Source organism: Colletotrichum destructivum, chromosome 4 (genome assembly GCF_034447905.1).
Source record: "Colletotrichum destructivum chromosome 4, complete sequence".
NCBI classification, from domain to species: domain Eukaryota; kingdom Fungi; phylum Ascomycota; class Sordariomycetes; order Glomerellales; family Glomerellaceae; genus Colletotrichum; species Colletotrichum destructivum.
The window spans coordinates 529,530-546,983 of NC_085899.1; the positions used below are offsets into that span (position 1 = coordinate 529,530).

A 17,454-nucleotide genomic window follows, 5' to 3' on the forward strand; every position below is an offset into this window, starting at 1 on the left:
TTGTCCGTTTTTGGGCTTGTGTTCCAAACGAACAAGCTCCTCTTTGTCCCGTCCTAGAGGCCAACACGCACCCAACCAGCCAACCCCTCCTTCTGAGTCGTCCAGCCCTGTTAAAGGGAAACGAGACCGTGGCCGACGCCGTCTCGTTTACCCACATCGAACCCGATCGGACCTTTGCCCCGGGAGAAAAGGCAGCTCATGAGCCCGGATCCGCGTACCTCGCTCGTCTCGGGTACGGAATCTCCCTTCACATCGGGTTTTGTAACTTGCCGATGAGGAGATGCGCAAACCATACCCTTACCGCCCATAAACACTCTGTACCTTCCTCCCCGCCTTGCCATTACAGATTTGAAAAGGGCGCACATCCCTCGACGCCTTTGCGCGACCTGATTACTGTACCACTGAGTCGTTGGTCACATTCACAGGCACGTCTTGTCAGCAACATTGCCTTCACCTCACCTCTCTCACCCTTACTCACTCTGTACACATTCCATGTTGCTACATGCACTCACACTTGCACTCGCACTTACACACCCACCCACCCAGACTCAAGATAGACAGACAGGGCTGCATCTGCTCTGCATCTGCTCTACTGCTGTTGCTGCTCGTGTGCTTGCATCGCACCAAGAACACCAAAAGAGAGGTGACTGAGAGGGCCCAAGATTGAGAAGCAGCGACGGGCCACTTGTTGTGTGCTCCCTGGTGGTGGTGTGCTGCTAGTCAGTCCCTCCGCCTTTTATTCCATTTAGGGCTGCTGGCCGACAAGCGTCCCGCTTCTCTGGCCGTTCTATGTGTCCACTCTCACCCTCATCCTCATTCTCATCCTCACATTCACTCTCAATCTCACTCTCACCCCCCTCCTCCCACTCTACAAGATTCACCCCCTTCCATCCTCCCCGTCCCCGTCCCCGTCTCCATTCTCCACCCTGCTCACCCTGCCACTGGGCTGTCCACCCTCGTCCCTGTCCGTCCCCCTTCTCCATCCACCTTCTTTTCTGCCCTGCTGCCAATTCCCCCCCCCCTGTCGCGCCAGTCCTCGTCCTGGGCAAGCTTGGGGCTTTGGGATTCGACCCGGACTCCGTTACAACTGCATCTGCGTTGCGCCGAGGGTAAGGCTGCCAGTGGATAGAAAGAAAGGCCCGCTACCCAGGAGCCCTACCTGCCTACCCAGGCGCACTACTACAACTTACAGGCCATCGTACCGCTACCGCTCCCTACCGCTCTGCCGCCTGGCTGGGCTAGGCTTTTCCTCGTTTGCCGCTGCCGACCACCTTGTCTAAACGCACGCCCCAGCTGCCAAATTCATTCACCCCTCCCTACCCATCCACCCCCCCTCCCACCCTTACTCTCGTCTCCTCTTGGGCGGCTTGTCGCTCTCTGCCTCCTCCACTCGCTGTCCCATCCTCATAAAGGTACCTTGTCGCCTCCTTCCCGCCTTAAAAGTCCTGATCTCCTGGGGCTAAGCAAAACGTCGTCACTCCTTCGCCTCTTCTTTCAGCTGTCGTCTCCCTATTCCCTTTTCAACGACTGCGACTGCAATTGCGACTACGCATAAGACCGATTCGACAGAGCCGGCTTCGACCGACCAAACAGAACAACTGCAGCATCCGACCCGAACCCCCAAAAGCTCCGGTCACAATCTTCTTCCGACGACCACCTTTTTGGCTCTGAGCATTCCTCGACACCGCCGTCCGGACCTGCATTGTTTCTGCTTGTCCCCCCCACTGCCGCCGCCGCGGCGAATAGACCGCCGGACACTCTCACTTGGCTGTACAACTAGTCCGCCCCGTCCAGCATTTGTTGCATCTCCGCACAGAGCCGAATCGCACTGCTTGTGCTTTATTTTACATAGCCTTGTCTTTCCCTTCCCTAAACGGATCCCTCTCTTCTCATTCTCAACTGCGACGTGTGGGGAACCCAATAAGGTCGACGGAAATCCAGACGGGGAAAAGAGAAACAAGAGACAGAGACATCCACTCTCGCTCGACCTGCATCGGCCCCCTCCCCCCCCCCTCACCACCCAACGGCGTACCCGACTGCCATCGCCACCAGCGGCCTCCAACAAGACGACAACCGCCTTGGCTTCGGACGCATTCTTCGTATCCCATCACGATCCGAAAGAAAGTCAATCCTCAGCTCGTCACTCATGACGCCCGTGCTCCCGTCACTATAAACCCTTTCGGAGACGCTCCGCTCCATTCTCAACTGTCTATCCCTCAATCTCAGCTGGCTTCGCACAACCCTTCGTCGATATGGAGGCGACTTCAAGATACAGGGACCCCGCCGGGCTCCCAAGCATCCTTATAGATTCTTCGAACCCTAGGACATCGGACCGGTCGGATCCTTTCAACATGTATTCCTCCTCAGTCGCCCTCTCTATTCCTGGTTCGGACAGAATCACCAACGCTGCCCCTCCACCTCTACCTCCACCTCCATTCCCGTTTGGTCAAGGTTCCATGCATCATTCTCATGAACCCAGGCAATATCACCGTGATCCCTCGTCCTACAGCCCTAGGGAACACACCTACCACGACAGCATAGGAAGCTTGGATGACAGGCCGGATTACAAAAGAGCCGCCTACAGGCATGAGAGAGATGAAGGATATGCCAGCATGGGCTCGGCTTCGGCCTCGACGAGGTAAGTGTTAGGTGTGCGCAGGCGCAGGTCCCTTTCTGTCTTTTAATAGAATGGGACGAGGTGTGTTTTCACCAGACTAACGCTTTCTCTCTATAGATCCGAATGCTCTCTACCGAGCATCTCGGCCGGCTTTGGCTCACACCATGACAGGTTCCAATTCAAGTCCAGCGCTGATGCACTCACCGATATGAAGAAGAAGTTGGACCCGTCCAAAACGTTCGACAACAAGCCGGCCATCTCCCTTCTGAGCGCCTCGAGCGCTTCCGCCCTTGACCCCTTGAGGAGATTGTCTGGTGACCAACGCATGCCTCCGCATCTTGGGCATGCGACCTTGCCCCTGCACCTGAAAACGTCCAACCTGGCGGAATCGCCCGACAGATTCACCCAGACACCACTTTCGGCTTTGTCGCCATCCCCAGGAAGCTTCCATCTGGGGCATGATCATAGACCGCCGCGCTCCATCTCGGACCTGGACCGGTCGCCGCCCATGCGTTCGAGAAGGAACAACAGCGACGACGCATCTTCGTACGGATACGACGCGGAGGACATGGAAATCGAAGAGACGAACTCAATGAAGAGGTTGCGTATCGAGGATCCCATGCGAGCCCACTACGACGGTGTTGGAACGAAGCGGCGTGCCTCCGCCGACCCGGATGATAGCGTTCCCCTTGGTTTCACAACCCAAGGCGACTTGCTGCGTCGCCGTGATGGAAACCAGAGGGCCTCCCCGACGCCTCGTCTGAGCGTCATCCCCCAGGGCTCTGTTTCTTCCATCTCTTCGGGAGGGCGCGCAGGCTCGTACAGCTCCAACCTGTCCCTGCTAACCGGCAGCATTGCCAGCATCAGTCCGTCCTACGGCCGAGTGTCTCCCGGCGGTCTTTCCCCAGGAGGCATCTCGCCCGGCGGCACCGATCCCAGTTGCAGTTCGCCGTACAGCGCAACCATGTCTTTGAACCCTTCGCCACGCGGTTCTCTTTCTCGCGCACCCCACCAGCGGACCATTAGCGAAAGCCGGCCTCTCGCTTCCCCACGCAAACTTGCCGAGGTCAGCAAGCCCGTCGGCACCAAGATCTCGGGTTTCTTCATGTGCGATTGCTGTCCCAAGAAACCCAAGAAATTTGAGACGGCCGAGGAGCTAGCGTAAGTCGACGAATTACAGTATGCTGAGCCGGGTTCACCATCCGCTAACACAAATCAGGGCCCACGAGGCAGAGAAGCAATATGAATGCTCGTTCTGCGGCAACAGGTTCAAGAACAAGAACGAGGCGGAGCGCCATCAGAACAGTCTTCACGTTCGCAGACACAGCTGGAGCTGTTCGGCTCTGAGCCACTACGACCGAGCGTTCCACGACAGCACCAACCGGCCCGGCGAGGCAGACACTTGTGGCTACTGTGGCGAGGAGTTTACCCGGAACGGTCGAGGCCCCGGTGCTTCGGCGCCGCGTCATGCCACGGATCAAGACTGGGAGGAGCGCATCCGTCACCTCCAGGAAGTGCACAAGTTTCGGGAGTGCAACAGCAGCAAGAAGTTCTTCCGCGCGGACCATTTCCGACAGCATCTCAAGCACAGTCACGCTGGAACGAGCGGCAAGTGGACAAACATGCTGGAGAACGCCTGCATGTTGGACGAGGACCCGACCCCGCGGTGAAGGGCCGAACAATGCCCGACCCGAAGTCAACAAACCCGATCGTCTTTTCGGGCTCATGTTGGTGGAACAGATGGCGGGGACGCATATGCTGAGTGGTTTTAATTTCGGTTCTTCTTAGATGGAGATGGAAGGAAATACCCGCCCACCGCTCTGGTTAGGTAGCTCCTCACCAGCGAGCGCCGTGGGCATGTCAAAAAATCCAAAAGCAACTTAACCGAGCGTATGGATAGCATTTACGGGGGACACGCAGGCTTGGTCTTTTGATAGTGCCCCGTATTTGGAGCCTTTGGTTTGTTTTTTTGTTTTTTTGTTTTTTTGTTTTTGGAGTACGGATGGTTGCAAACGGGAGCTTTTAGGCAACCGGGATACATAGTGATGCATGTTGTCAGTTGCGCGCGCATTTCTTGTTGAAGTGGGGAGCTATACCAGGTATTGTTAGGCTAGAGAAGGGGGATGGAGCGGGAAGTTGAAGCGATACGATGACATGAAAGCATTAGAGGAGAAACAGTACGATGGATCCGTGGTGAGCCGGCTGGGCTGGCTAGTGATGCTTTTTCGTAAAGGGTTCGGAACACACGGGCTGGGCGGGAGCGAAGAAAAAGACTTGGAGCACCAAGTCATAAACACAACAAAACCGAGATGATGGAAGCCATCTGAATAATACAAGAATTCCAGGCGAAGACTTCTCGCTTGCTAGTATGCTGTGATGGATTCCGGGATATGTACTTGCCCAGATGATGCCCTGTTCCAATCATTGATCCTGCGTCGTTCGTTCGTTCGCACTGCGGTTTCATCTGAGGCCTTCGTCAATTCCTAATCTTGTGTCACTATGCTCCGTGTCCATTATCATCACTTTACGGACATAAGCATGGAAATCGGCCAGCCCGTTTGGGTACTTGAGTACTTTAGAGGCCCATCAGCGACGGCGTGTTCTATCTTGGCCAGAACTCAGAGGGTCAATAGAGGCAGCCAGATAGATATCACATGATCTCAGCCCTGCAAGCCACAGTCGCTGTTCGGGATTGTGGCGAAGTCGCAACTTACAGTGTGGCAACTGGATCGAAGTGGGGCCTGTGACTCTTTTCGGCAAACACCATTTTTTGGGGTAATACCAAACGCAACTTCCCTAGGCCGAGGGACCTGCTCAACTGCGTCATCCCGCTTCACCACCAAGCCACCGCTCTCGGATATTGTGTGCTTGATAGGATCGATCAAGGAGTCGCTGGGAGAGCCGGAGCCCGTGGCTGGCACATTTTACTCACGCACATCCCTTGAACCACCCGCTCACCAACCCACCCATTTGGATCCAGCAACAAACCCCTGCGGCGGCTTTTGAGAATCCTGACTAGGTTGAATGAGCTGATTGCATCTGCGCCGGTGAAGTGAAGAGACGACTCATCAGCGGCACTTGCACTTCCGCCCGTTCCCTCAACAGCTGTTCACATGGTTCGTGGCCAAGTTCCGCCTGAGGACGTGACGAAGCGATTAAAAGACATACAGTCGACATTCTTGTCGCCTGCGGAGCCTACGGACCACAAAAAGACGGCACCTGTGGTGAACAACGTGCTGGAGATATACACCGGCGAGCCTGACGGAAGCAAGCATTCGGACGAGGTAGACCGCCTGTTGCGGAAAAGCTGCGTCGAGATGGCCATGAATCGCGTTGACGGCGACGACGAGTTATTCGTTGGCGGGTGAGCCTTTCACTTCTCTACACTCACCATCTCATCTCATCCCGTCTCATGTCACTGGTGACTAACCCCCCACCCTTCTCTCAGTATCTGGGCCCTGCGCCGTCCGTCCGCCCTCAAGGAGCGCAACATCACGCACATCCTGTCGGTCGTGGGCATCGACCCGGCCGGCCTCAAGAGTGAGACCGACACGTGGGAGAACTACGGTAAGAGCTTCAAACACCTGGTCATCGACATCGACGACGTCGAGGACGCCGACATCCTCGTCCACCTGCCCAAGGCCGTACGCTTCATCGACGAGGCGCTGTACCCGCAGAACCACGTTGGCGGCGACTCCGGAGCGAAGACGAAGGACGAGAAGCTTTTCGAGGAGAAGGCGAAGCGGTTGAGGCAGGCTGTGGAGGAGGACGAGAAGGCCGATGCGGCTGCAGCAACGGACCCGGACCCTGATGCCATCACCCCCGCGCCCCAGCTCGAGGCCCTGGACCTCGGGCCCGATGACGAGAAGAAGCCCGAACCGGACGCCCCCGGCGCCGTGTACGTCCACTGCGCCATGGGCAAGTCCCGCTCCGTCACCGCCGTCGTCGCCTACCTCCTCTGGAAGTACCCCTCCCGCTTCGGCCGCTCCGTCGCCTCTGCAGCCGCCGCACAAAAAGTATCGAAGCCCGACGACACCGCGGCCGCCGCCGTCGCCGCCGCCGTGAAGTGGGTCCGCAATACGCGCGAGATCGCCGAGCCGAACCCGGGCTTCATCCAGCAGCTCGAGATGTGGTGGGCCATGGGGTGCCCGGACGACGTCGAGTCGCACCCAGTCTACCAGCGCTGGGATTTCCAGCGCGAGATCGACGAGAGCCTCGCGGCGGGGCAGGCGCCGAGCCGGCTGCGCTTCGAGGACGAGGAGATGAGCAAGGAAGAAGCGTCGTCGTCCTCATCGCAGACCAAGGGCGGGGTCGAGATCCGGTGCAAAAAGTGCCGCAAGACGCTGGCGACGCCGCGGTTCGTGCTCGAGCACGAGCAAGATGCGCAGGGCAGGGCGAGGGGCCAGGCGTGCGGGCACGTCTTCGTGGAGCCGCTGGGCTGGATGAGAGAGGAGCTGGAGAAGGGCGCGCTCGAGGGCCGGCTGTGCTGCCCGAACAGCAAGTGCGGCGCCGCGGTCGGGAGATACAGCTGGCGTGGGTTCCGGTGCAGCTGCGGCGGGTGGGTGACGCCCGGGTTCAGCCTGCAGAAGGGGCGGACCGACGAGGTGGCCGTGAGAGCGCCGGGGGCGGCTGCATCCGCGGCGGGGAGGGCGTCGTTGGGGATCCGGATGCCGCCCGAGGCGGGGAGACTGTGAGGGAAAGGCGGGGCGGTGTTGACATGGGGGCGTAGAGGGGTTGGAATTGCGGCAGGTCAGGGTTTTCTCGGATGATACATATATACAAGGAGTTGCACGAGAGGCTGGCATGTGTGTTTTCTAGACCCCGTAGAGAGATACGTCGATATGTCGTGACGAATTCGAATGTTTGTATACATGCCCTCCAGCCTCCTTTTGGTCAACCTGACGGACTTTAGGGTTTCCAGGATGAGCAGTTTGTTCTTTTTCCAGATTCCAGCTTTCCGAGGTGTCAGTGTTGGGTCTGGACGGCATCATGTCTTTACGCAGATATTTGAAACGTTTATAAAGAGATTGTAATCTGTAAATATTCCTGTAAAGCCGAGGATTGTTTTTTCCCTTTCTTTTTCTTCTTCTTTTCTAAAGTCCATTGCTCAGCCGCTCTATTTTACAGCGGGGTGACCTAAAACTTTCAGTTACTTCCTGTTGGTTGAGCATCATCAGTTCATGATGGAGAACGATCCACGATAGCATTTGGTACTTGCGAGCAGCGGCTGTTACCGAGGGACATAATCCTTTCCTCTTTCTTTCTCATTCCACCGGCCATGAGGACGGGGCCCGTGTGACAATGGTCTCCTCTCAACCCCCCGACGCAGAACAGGGACACACAACCCTGGCAAGCCGCCCGGAAATTCCTACCGTCAAAATACTCCATTGTGGCCTCCGCTCGTTTCTTTCGTATGACCTTGCGGGTGTTGGCCAGCGAGGCGCAGCCAGCGTGTCTGGTGATCCTACGCCGGTTCTGGAGCGGAACCTCTGCCGCGGCAGCGGCGCATGTCTGCCCGATATGAAGCGAACCCTGCCTTATAACCCTACTGCCCTCGGGCTTTGATTCCCTCATAGAGAACCCTTGCCGGACTGGAGATGGTATGCTGTGGCCGTGGCCGCTCCTTCGTTTCCCAAGGCTGCAGCGAGATAGCCTTCCTTGGAGGGGGTCGTGATAGAGGCACACCCTCATCACCGCATCTTTTGATCTTTGTCACTTTTCGGACGGGGACTTTCACCTAAACGTCGGTCCATCGTGCTGTGGAGACGAGAAACACCGGGGGACATGGATGAGACTCCTATGAGCATAGGAATCTTGAAAGCCGTCGAGGTCTTGTGCAGCGTTTTGACGACACGACCACTCCCGAATGCAGAACAATGAAAAGATATGGTCAGATCCGCCAGACCCCCTTCCCTTTATTCTATGTTGTACTTATCAGGGCTTGGAGGATCGCCATCCCGGCCGGACAGGCCCTCCGTAGACACACAACCGGCATTCCCCTGGCTGCGCCCCCCGCCTCCTGGCGAAACAGAGAACAAGTTTTCAACGGCTTTCGTGACATTTGTAAGATTCTCAACCCCCCTGTAACCTGATTCTTGGGTTACTTTAGCTACCGGCATTGCTGAAAGCGGATGACTCTTTGGGGTCCTTGTAGTCCGAAAGCCGGAGGGCTGAAAAGGGCTCTGGGCGACGTGCAACAGTCTAACGTGGGACAACGTGTGGTTATGTGTTACTGGAAGAGGGAGGGGGGGGGGGGGAGGGGGGGAGTGGACTCTTGCGGATAAACCACAATTTTGAACGAATAAAGACCATGTCATCAAGCCTTCAGGGCTTAGAAGTTAAGACGGCCGTTGGGGGACCGTCTGCGGAGCCCGTTGATTGGTCGGTATACGATGGATATATCTTTGCTGGGCCCTTTGAAGTCTCGACCGTGGAAAGAGCTGTTATCTCATTAGACTGAGCGGGCCAGTTGTTCGGCGGGGGGCTGATGTGTAGCGCGAATTGCGGATTCACACCCATATGCCTCAAACAGCGATATTGACTGGCGTCAACCTTATACCCAGACCCCAAATGCGGAAAGAGATTGTTAAAGATGAAAGGTCGCCCTATCACTAGTTTTGAGCTTGTTCTTGCTCCCTGATAGTAATACAGTCACTGACTCACCACTAGAGGCTCGCAGCAATAACAGGACTGCATCTTTGTGCAGTTGAAGGAATTTCGCCATCTTTGGAGCTCTATACGCTACTCTTCTATTTGAATGTAAGTAACTATTTTCAACAATGACAACTCGCTGGGAGTATACACACAATGCGTCGGCTCTTCGCCTAACGTAATAGATTGTGGCCGCATTCAATTCTTATGGTGGCAATGTCCAGCGGAAATCAGTTAATTGTGCCACCTCGTTATGCTCTGGAGTGGCAATTTCCGCTCAATATTACGAAGCGTAAAGATGCCCATCACTCAATTAACGACGAGACCCAGACTTGTAGGTGACTTGGTTTTTGGCGTTGATTTGAACCGGTTTGATAAAGGGTTGACAGCGCGTGGGAGTCACACATCCAAACTACACCAAGATGACGCCGACGAGGAACGAGTCTTGTCTTGGCAAAAGAGCCAGTCAACGGCGACGCTTAATCTGATACACGACTACAATCTCCGATCTGGCCCCGAAGCGCCTATACGAATCAAGAACAATTAGGTTCATGAGTAAGCGGGACACACGGAGCAAGGACCGTCCCTCGAACTCTGGCAGGCCAAATGACACGGTTTTCTTGGAGTTTCGCAGGCCTCGGTGCAAATGACATACAGGCGTACCCCTGAAGTAGGGGAAAAAATAGGGGTCGATAACTGAGACGGAAAAGATTTGCCGTCAATGACTCTCAGCGACGATGACGGAGAACCGCCCGAGGAGTTGAGATCTCCTTGACCTTGGGTCTCACCTCCCGCTCCCCAGAGCCATCTCTCTTCCCCCGCCCACACTCGTTGCGCCCTTGGATCGAAAGAGTTGAGACCATTGATAGACGTGGAGCATCATAGAGGAGCAGATCGATCGTGCTTGGACACTCGGTTCTCGATCTTGAAAGGCATGATGGCCCACTCACGTAAGTCACATTCGGCTTTGGAGGGGAGAGGCTCAAGCTGTGCAAGTCTTACCTCTACTTCCCCGCCGGCATCGGCGCATCACCGGCATCGTCGGGCCCCCGACTAACCTCGACGCACCAGACTTCCCCGCCACACCCAACGAGAAAGTGCCGGCGCTTTTCGGATGCCCATGCGTATGGAGCCATGTGCCGCTCTACGGCGATGCCCAGCGACGGCGCCGCTACCACCACGCGCTGACGAAGCCCGACGCGCCGGGCATGGTGCTGCGTCTGCCGTCCGAGATCATCCTCTGCGTCGTCGACGCCCTCTTCGACCTGTACGCCAAGGAGGTGTCCCTGGGCTACGAGAAGTACTGGGAGTCGTCGTGTCTCCCCTACGAGACGGACATGATGTGCCCTTTCTGCATGCTCCCCCGCTTCGACGTCTGGCGAGACGTGGCGAACTTGGCGGCGACGTGCCGCGCGCTCTACGAGCTCGTCACCCCCGTGCTCTACCGCCGCGACGCGGAGAAGAACCACTCGTCGGCGCTGCTAATCTCGGCCAAGAGGGGTAACCTCCGCGCCGTGAGGCTGGCGCTGGAGAACGGCGCCGACGCCGACGCCGACGACCACACGATGCCGCTGCAGTGGACCAACGAGTGCTTCCGGTACTGTGAGCACTGCGAGTACCAGGTCTGGTGGCGGGAGCCGAGGAGGCTCGACATGGGCGCGCTGCACTGGGCGGCGCTGTGCGGGCGGCCGGACGTCCTCGAGCTCCTCCTGCGTCACGGCCGAGACGGCGGCGGCGTATCCCCGGACAAGAGGGCCACGGTGCACCCCGGGCTGGACGCCGGGAACTTCGGTTCCCTGCGGTACGTGGAGGATTACTGCGACGAGTACAACGCCAGCTTCCCCTGCGTGGCGTTGCAGACCACCATGGGCTATAACCCCGTGAGCGGCGAGGGCGCCAACGCGCTGTACTTTTTGCTGGGGACGAGCAGGCTGAGAGACCCGAGCGAGACGCTGGCGATGGCTCGGTTACTCGTTGAGGCCGGCTCTTCGCTCCTGACACACAAGTCGGCCGGCCTCCATGCACTTCACCAGGCTGCCGCGTACGACAACGTCGAGGTGACGAGATTCCTACTGGGGGAGATGAAGACCGACCCGAACGTCCCGGACGCCGCGGGCAACACGCCGCTCCACCACCACATCGACTCGAGGTTCAGGGTCGAGGGGGCCGCCAAGGACACGAGGACGCTGGCGGTGCTGCTCGGGCACGGCGCGGACCCGAACCTGCGGAACGCGGACGGCCTGTCGCCGCTGGACCTGTGTCTGTTCACGACGCTGCTGGGCGGCGACAGGATGAGGCTGTCGGTGATGTTGGCGCGGAACGGGGCGACGTTGAGGGATCGGGACTTGGGGCTCCACGCGGCGCGGCTGACGGGTGAGCAGCGCGGGGAGCTCAACGCGGCTTTCCGGGAGGCGAGGATATCGGGAAAAAGCGAATGGGACGGGAGCATTTGAGATATAGAGAGAGAGAGAGAGAGAGAGAGAGAGAGAGAGAGAGAGAGAGAGAGAGAGAGAGAGAGAGAGAGAGAGAGAGAGAGAGAGGCAATATAGAGACGAGGTTATGATAGTTTCTGTTTTCGGGCGATATATTTTCTTCTTATGCTAATTCTAGAGATAGAGAGAGAGGCTTTTCGCAATACTAATGGTTTCCCCCCATTGAAGCATCGTGATCCGTTGTTCAGCCAACTGCTATGAACCAAGCCCACACCGACGGTTTTATATTTTTGCTCATTGTCGTAGGATGTCTTTTCTTGGCCTTTCATGGCTTACCCTGAACCAACGTTTCAACTGAGTATGTATAATCAGTTCAGGCGAGCATACGCACGATATCAATGTTCGTATAAGACAAAACTCGGCACGTAGATGGGTATGCATGCCCCGCCATCGTCTTGACGACGCAATTCGCCCGAATCCTAGTCCACAGAGTGCCGGTGACCCGGAAATCTGCGGCAATAAAAAGGGGCCATCCCATGACCTTTTGATGATTGGCAGTCAAAGTCCGAGAGTGTCGGCTTCGGCGAAGCTTTTTGCTTCGTAACCCCCGGCAGCCGTCCACCAACGCCAATCTTCCCCTTTTCAACTCCGAACACGTGGCCGTGGGTATGTTCGTTTCGACTTTTGCACCTGTTCATCTCATCCTGCGGTGCCGCTTCTCCGTCAGCAAGGAACACTCACTGGGTGCGTTGGATCATCGGCAAGCATCCGACACGCGGTTCTCAACCCCGCCCAACTGCCGGCATCGGGTTCACAACTTCACCCACAACCCTGACAACCCGGTAGTTGGGACCGCAAACCCGTAGTACTCCGGTTTCAACGAATCAAGGTCCTAAGGGGGGGTTTGTTTCCGCGACTGGGATGACACGGGGTCCTACATATCGATGTGGGCAGGTTTGGGGAATCCACAATTAGAATGTTGTATCCTCCGTCGCTACTCTCTCGTTTTGGTGTGGGGGCATTAGACCCATCTTGGAAGAGTGCGTTGTTTTTATCATCTTGACCGGTAGAGAGCTCTCTGCTTGCTTGAAACGGGATATATGCTACTTTTGCGAGGCCGCGTCCTCTCGGAGCCTGGATGGAGCCCGACTTAATGGCTGATATCAGTCGTCGTCCTATGCCCGGATTCGCAAATGTCCACCACCCCAGCTGTCCTCACCGTTTCAACCAAGTGGGCAATCTCCGCTCAGGACGGAAGCTACACACATGGCCTCGTATCCCGTACCTGCTGCGGACTTACGGGACATGTCCCAATGCCCGGAACGGGGCAGTGGGCATGGCTTATCGTCGTCAGCTCATCACTACATTTTGCCTTTGCATGCGTGTCTCTTGATCTCACCATGCGGCAAGACCCAACTATGGGGACCCTAAACTGTGAGCATAGTAGATACAAGAAGATGGCCTGAACAAACGACGTTGATGGATATCACTCCACGGTGGTCTGTAGGAACGCAGACCCTAGATCCCCGGCCTCTTCCTTCTCTCTACTCGCATTCGTTAAATACAACCATATTGGTTACCCAACCTTTATTTTTTCGCCATTTTCTTCATTTGGGTTTCTCCTTTACTTTCATCATGTACGGGTCTTTGAAATCTTGGACTTTAGCCATACTCACTTTTGTGACTGGCACCTTGGCTCAAGATGTTTCGGCCAATTACACCGAGCAGCTCCTGAGCTCAGGAACGAGCAAGTTTCCCTTCATTTCACCTTCGCATCAATTTCATATAGTCGGCATTCCCTAACTGTGTCCCTAAACAGTCAAGCTCGGAACGTGGCAGGATGCCTACGATAAGGCAACAGCACTATTGGCTACCCTGACCACTGAAGAAAAGATCTCCATCGTGGCCGGCGGCGATGGCGGCAACTGGACCGCTCTGCACAACCTCGACTCGGCCACGAACCCTCTCACCTACTTCTACGTTACGACGTGGCCTGCTGGCCTTGCGATGGCCATGACCTGGGACACGGCCGCCGCTCAGGGGCAAGGCCAAGGTGTGGGGGAAGAGTTCAAGGGCAAGGGCATCAACATGGCGTACGGGCCAACCTTGGAGCCTCTGGGACGCTCCGCCTGGGGCGGCCGATCTGGCGAGACGTACGGCGTTGATAGCTACCAGGCCGGCATCATGGCCGGGTCAGTCGTCAAGGGAATGTCGTCTGCCGGTGTCATCGCCAGCGCCAAGCACTTCATCCTCAACGAACAGGAAACCAACCGGATGGGCACCGGCTCAGGAGGTGGTATGGGGGGAGGAGGAGCCGGCGGCGCCCCCCCTGACGGAGGATCCGGAGGCAACATGACTCTGACTACACGCCAGTCAACCAACACCCTTACCAACAGCACGGCCAACGGGACGACCTCCTCGGATACCTCGGGCTCCTACAGCGTGACGATCGACGACAAGACCTTCCACGAGACGTACCTGTGGCCCTTCTACGACACCATTTACAACGGCATGGGCGGCGCCATGTGCGCCATGAACAAGGTCAACGGCACCTACTCGTGCGAGAGCCAGGATCTCCTCGCCAAGTACCTCAAGGTCGAGCTCGGCTTCCCGGGCATCGTATCCGCCGACGTCAGCGCCCAGAAGACAGGCATCAACGCCGCCAACGCTGGCATGGACCTCTCTTCCGCCCAGTACTGGTCCAACACGACGCTCGGCGCGGGCCTCGCTAACGGCAGCTTCACCGCCGACCGGCTCGACGACATGGTCATCCGCAACATGATGGGCTACTTCCACCTGGGCCAGGACGACGGATACCCAAGCCTCGCCGGCGCCACGGACCGCGTCGACAACCGCGGCAACCACAGCGCCATGGCGAGACGCTACGCCGCCGAGTCCATCGCCCTGCTCAAGAACACGAACGGCGCGCTGCCCCTGATCAACAGGACCAGCGTCAGCATCTTCGGATACCACGCCGGCCCGCGGTACGTTGGCGCCAACACGGCCCTGGGCGTCTACGACGGCGAGCCGTCGACCATGCAGGGCCACATGGCCGTCGTCGGCGGGTCCGCCATGGGCTCGCTCTCCCACCTCACGACGCCCCTGCAACTCTTCAACGAGCGGGCCGCCCGGGAAGGCTTCATGCTCCGCTGGTGGCTCAACGACACCGTCGAGACGACCTTTAGCGGCATGTCCGGCTCCGGCACGGAGCTGACCGAGTCCACGACGGGCGTGGCCGCCGACTCGGACGCCTGCGTCGTCTTCCTCAACGCCTGGGGCGGCGAGGGCGCCGATCGTGACGAGCTCCGCAACGCTGAGCAGGACGCTCTGGTAGAGACCGTGGCGGGGGTCTGCGACAATACCGTCGTCGTGGTCAACACCGTCGGCCCACGCCTGCTGGACGCCTGGATCGAGCACGACAACGTTACGGGCGTGCTGTACGCCGGTGCGCTAGGCCAGGAGTCGGGCAACGCCATCGACGATGTCCTCTTCGGCGCCGTCAACCCGTCGGGCAGGCTGGTGCACACCATCGCCCGGAACGAGAGCGACTACAACCCGGAGACCGTCATCAGCGCCACCGAGCTGGACCTCGACTTCTCGGACGGTAACTACATCGACTACAAGTACTTTGACTACTACAACGTCACGCCCCGGTACGAGTTCGGGTACGGCCTGTCATACACGACCTTTAACTACTCGTCCGCCGTCGAGGTCGAGGTCTCTGCTAAGCTCACCAGCGGATTCGCCATGGGGGACCGGTCTATCGGTGGACGGGAGGATCTATGGGAAGTCGTCGCCACCGTGTCGACCAGCATTTCAAACACCGGCTCGGTTGCTGGTGCCGAGGTCGCCCAGCTGTACGTCTCGTTCCCTGACGCGGCCGGAGAGCCGGTCAGACAGCTCCGAGGATTCGCAAAGGTCACGATCCAGCCCGGGGAGAGCGCGGATGTCGCATTCCCGCTGAGACGGAGAGACCTGAGCGTCTGGGACGTTGCCGGGCAGGAATGGAAGGTCGAGGGCGGAGAGTACACCCTGTACGTCGGCGCGAGCAGCCGAGACTTCAGGGCACAGACGACGTTGAAGATTTCTTGATCAACCCTGAGGAATGTTGACTTGTATTATGCATAGAGTACAGATCTCGTACTTTTTGAGCACTGTTACGGAGCAATCAACTAGATGAGACCGAAGTTTAGGTTATCAAAGATCTATATCACATCCCACGGGGTTCCATAATCTGGAACTGCAGACGGAGAGAAGCACAGCAGATGTTCAGAAACCCACATAGGGTTACCAACTGGTTGTTTGCAATAAAGACCCAAAGCATCTGAACGAATACGACAAAACAGTCTATATAACTGGAACTACGGCCCCAGGGCTAACTTCAAAGTTATCTAGTTTCTAATGTCGTCATTGTCGATTTTAGGGGCTCTTCCACATTAAGCACATGGTTTCGCTATTTGAAGGCCCCTATGGGAGTTTGCGCCGAAGTGTCAACCAGGTTTCTGCCGCTGTTGAAAAGAACTCTCATAAAACATGTTCTCATTATCCTAGTCAGAATCATCAGCGGCCGGATACACCAGTGCATTTTTGGCTTGAAAACCAGCTTTAGTCCCCGATCCAAATCGCTCCACTCACGAGCTATCACAGCCCGATTCCCAAGTCAACTCCAAGGAGCTCCCATCCTCTCCCACATCTTGAGCTGCATCATGTATCTCTCAACGAAGAGCTGCATGAGGCTAACCGTAATCTTGGATGTTATTGGATTACGCGGCACATCTTACAAGAAGCTTGTTGATGATGCTGCAATCACGCTAAACCCGCCCAACATCATGAAGCAGCTCACCCTGGTCAGCAGCCACAACTCTTCCACTAATACCAACAAGAGTATCCAGGCCCGGCTATCAAAAATCCCCGTCACATGAACAGCTCCCGCAAATCGACTTTCGCTTCATCTCTCGAGGGAGTGTCTGTGGCTGACTGGCCGGCTGACGCGCGAGTGAATAAGGTTCTCACGTAATATCACTTGCTCCCCCTCTTATCAAGCAACCCCCCCTCCCCTCCCCTCATGATCTTCCATCCTACGGCCGCCCAGCTGCGAGGTACATGGTAAGTTGTGCAACCCCAATGTACTTGACAGTCAGCGCTCTAGGCTCGAGGGCCCATGTATACACGCCGGTCATCAACACCGATCCCTTTCCCTTATCTCTATCTCACAGCATTAGTCTGCACAACAAAGCCTTATGTCAAAGCTGTCGATTCAACCACCCCTCCCGGCCGCGTCACGATGGGCTATGAGAATCTGCAGGCTTTCAGATTTCCACTGCCTTCTTAGCTTACAGATGGGTCTGACATGGGATCGCAGCGGAAGATAAATCAACCCCCTTCCCACACCACACTCCTTGATTATCGTTGCTGACGAGACAGACAGAAGGAGGCATAACAATCGCCAGCCAAGCCTGGTGATGGCCATGTGCGTGATCGCCGGAAGAGGCCTGCCCACCTCTCAGCCCTCCCACACCCGTCGCCGGCGGCACATGGATGATGATTTCCCCGGTGTCAAACACCCATAGATGACAACCCCCTCCCTCCTTTCGTCCTACTGATGACGCCCCCATCCCACAAGTCCGATGCGACCAATCAATGCCGACAGCTCGCTAGAAGAAAGGGGAAGGAGGCTTTCTCCCACGAGCGGGAGCACCATGCAGTTTCCTGCCAACTCGTACATCAGGAGGCACCGCATATGCAAAGTCGGAA

The 17,454-nt window shown here is 57.0% G+C and overlaps 4 protein-coding genes across 4 annotated transcripts; all 4 read left to right on the forward strand.

Annotated features, from left to right (window-relative positions):
- Positions 1 to 1,461: 1,461 nt before the first annotated feature.
- On the forward strand, positions 1,462 to 4,970 carry CDEST_06063 (Putative Zinc finger C2H2-type). Its single transcript, XM_062922222.1, has 3 exons — positions 1,462 to 2,638; positions 2,735 to 3,778; positions 3,837 to 4,970. The coding sequence occupies exons 1-3, from the start codon at positions 2,253 to 2,255 to the stop codon at positions 4,285 to 4,287; spliced, it is 1,881 nt and encodes a 626-aa protein (XP_062778273.1). The 5' UTR covers positions 1,462 to 2,252; the 3' UTR covers positions 4,288 to 4,970.
- Positions 4,971 to 5,397: 427 nt separating this feature from the next.
- CDEST_06064 (Putative Dual specificity protein phosphatase) lies at positions 5,398 to 7,493 on the forward strand. The gene is made up of 2 exons (XM_062922223.1): positions 5,398 to 5,981; positions 6,066 to 7,493. The coding sequence occupies exons 1-2, from the start codon at positions 5,731 to 5,733 to the stop codon at positions 7,309 to 7,311; spliced, it is 1,497 nt and encodes a 498-aa protein (XP_062778274.1). The 5' UTR covers positions 5,398 to 5,730; the 3' UTR covers positions 7,312 to 7,493.
- A 1,774-nt stretch (positions 7,494 to 9,267) lies between these two features.
- On the forward strand, positions 9,268 to 11,721 carry CDEST_06065 (Putative ankyrin repeat-containing domain superfamily; the record flags this gene model as incomplete). Its single annotated transcript, XM_062922224.1, has 4 exons — positions 9,268 to 9,376; positions 9,454 to 9,602; positions 9,658 to 10,218; positions 10,340 to 11,721. The coding sequence occupies exons 3-4, from the start codon at positions 10,203 to 10,205 to the stop codon at positions 11,719 to 11,721; spliced, it is 1,398 nt and encodes a 465-aa protein (XP_062778275.1). The 5' UTR covers positions 9,268 to 9,376; positions 9,454 to 9,602; positions 9,658 to 10,202.
- Positions 11,722 to 13,335: 1,614 nt separating this feature from the next.
- CDEST_06066 (Putative glycoside hydrolase, family 3, glycoside hydrolase family 3 domain, immunoglobulin) lies at positions 13,336 to 15,792 on the forward strand (the record flags this gene model as incomplete). Its single annotated transcript, XM_062922225.1, has 2 exons — positions 13,336 to 13,488; positions 13,525 to 15,792. 2 exons carry the CDS (start codon positions 13,336 to 13,338, stop codon positions 15,790 to 15,792), a joined length of 2,421 nt encoding a protein of 806 aa, XP_062778276.1.
- Between the last annotated feature and the right edge of the window lie 1,662 nt (positions 15,793 to 17,454).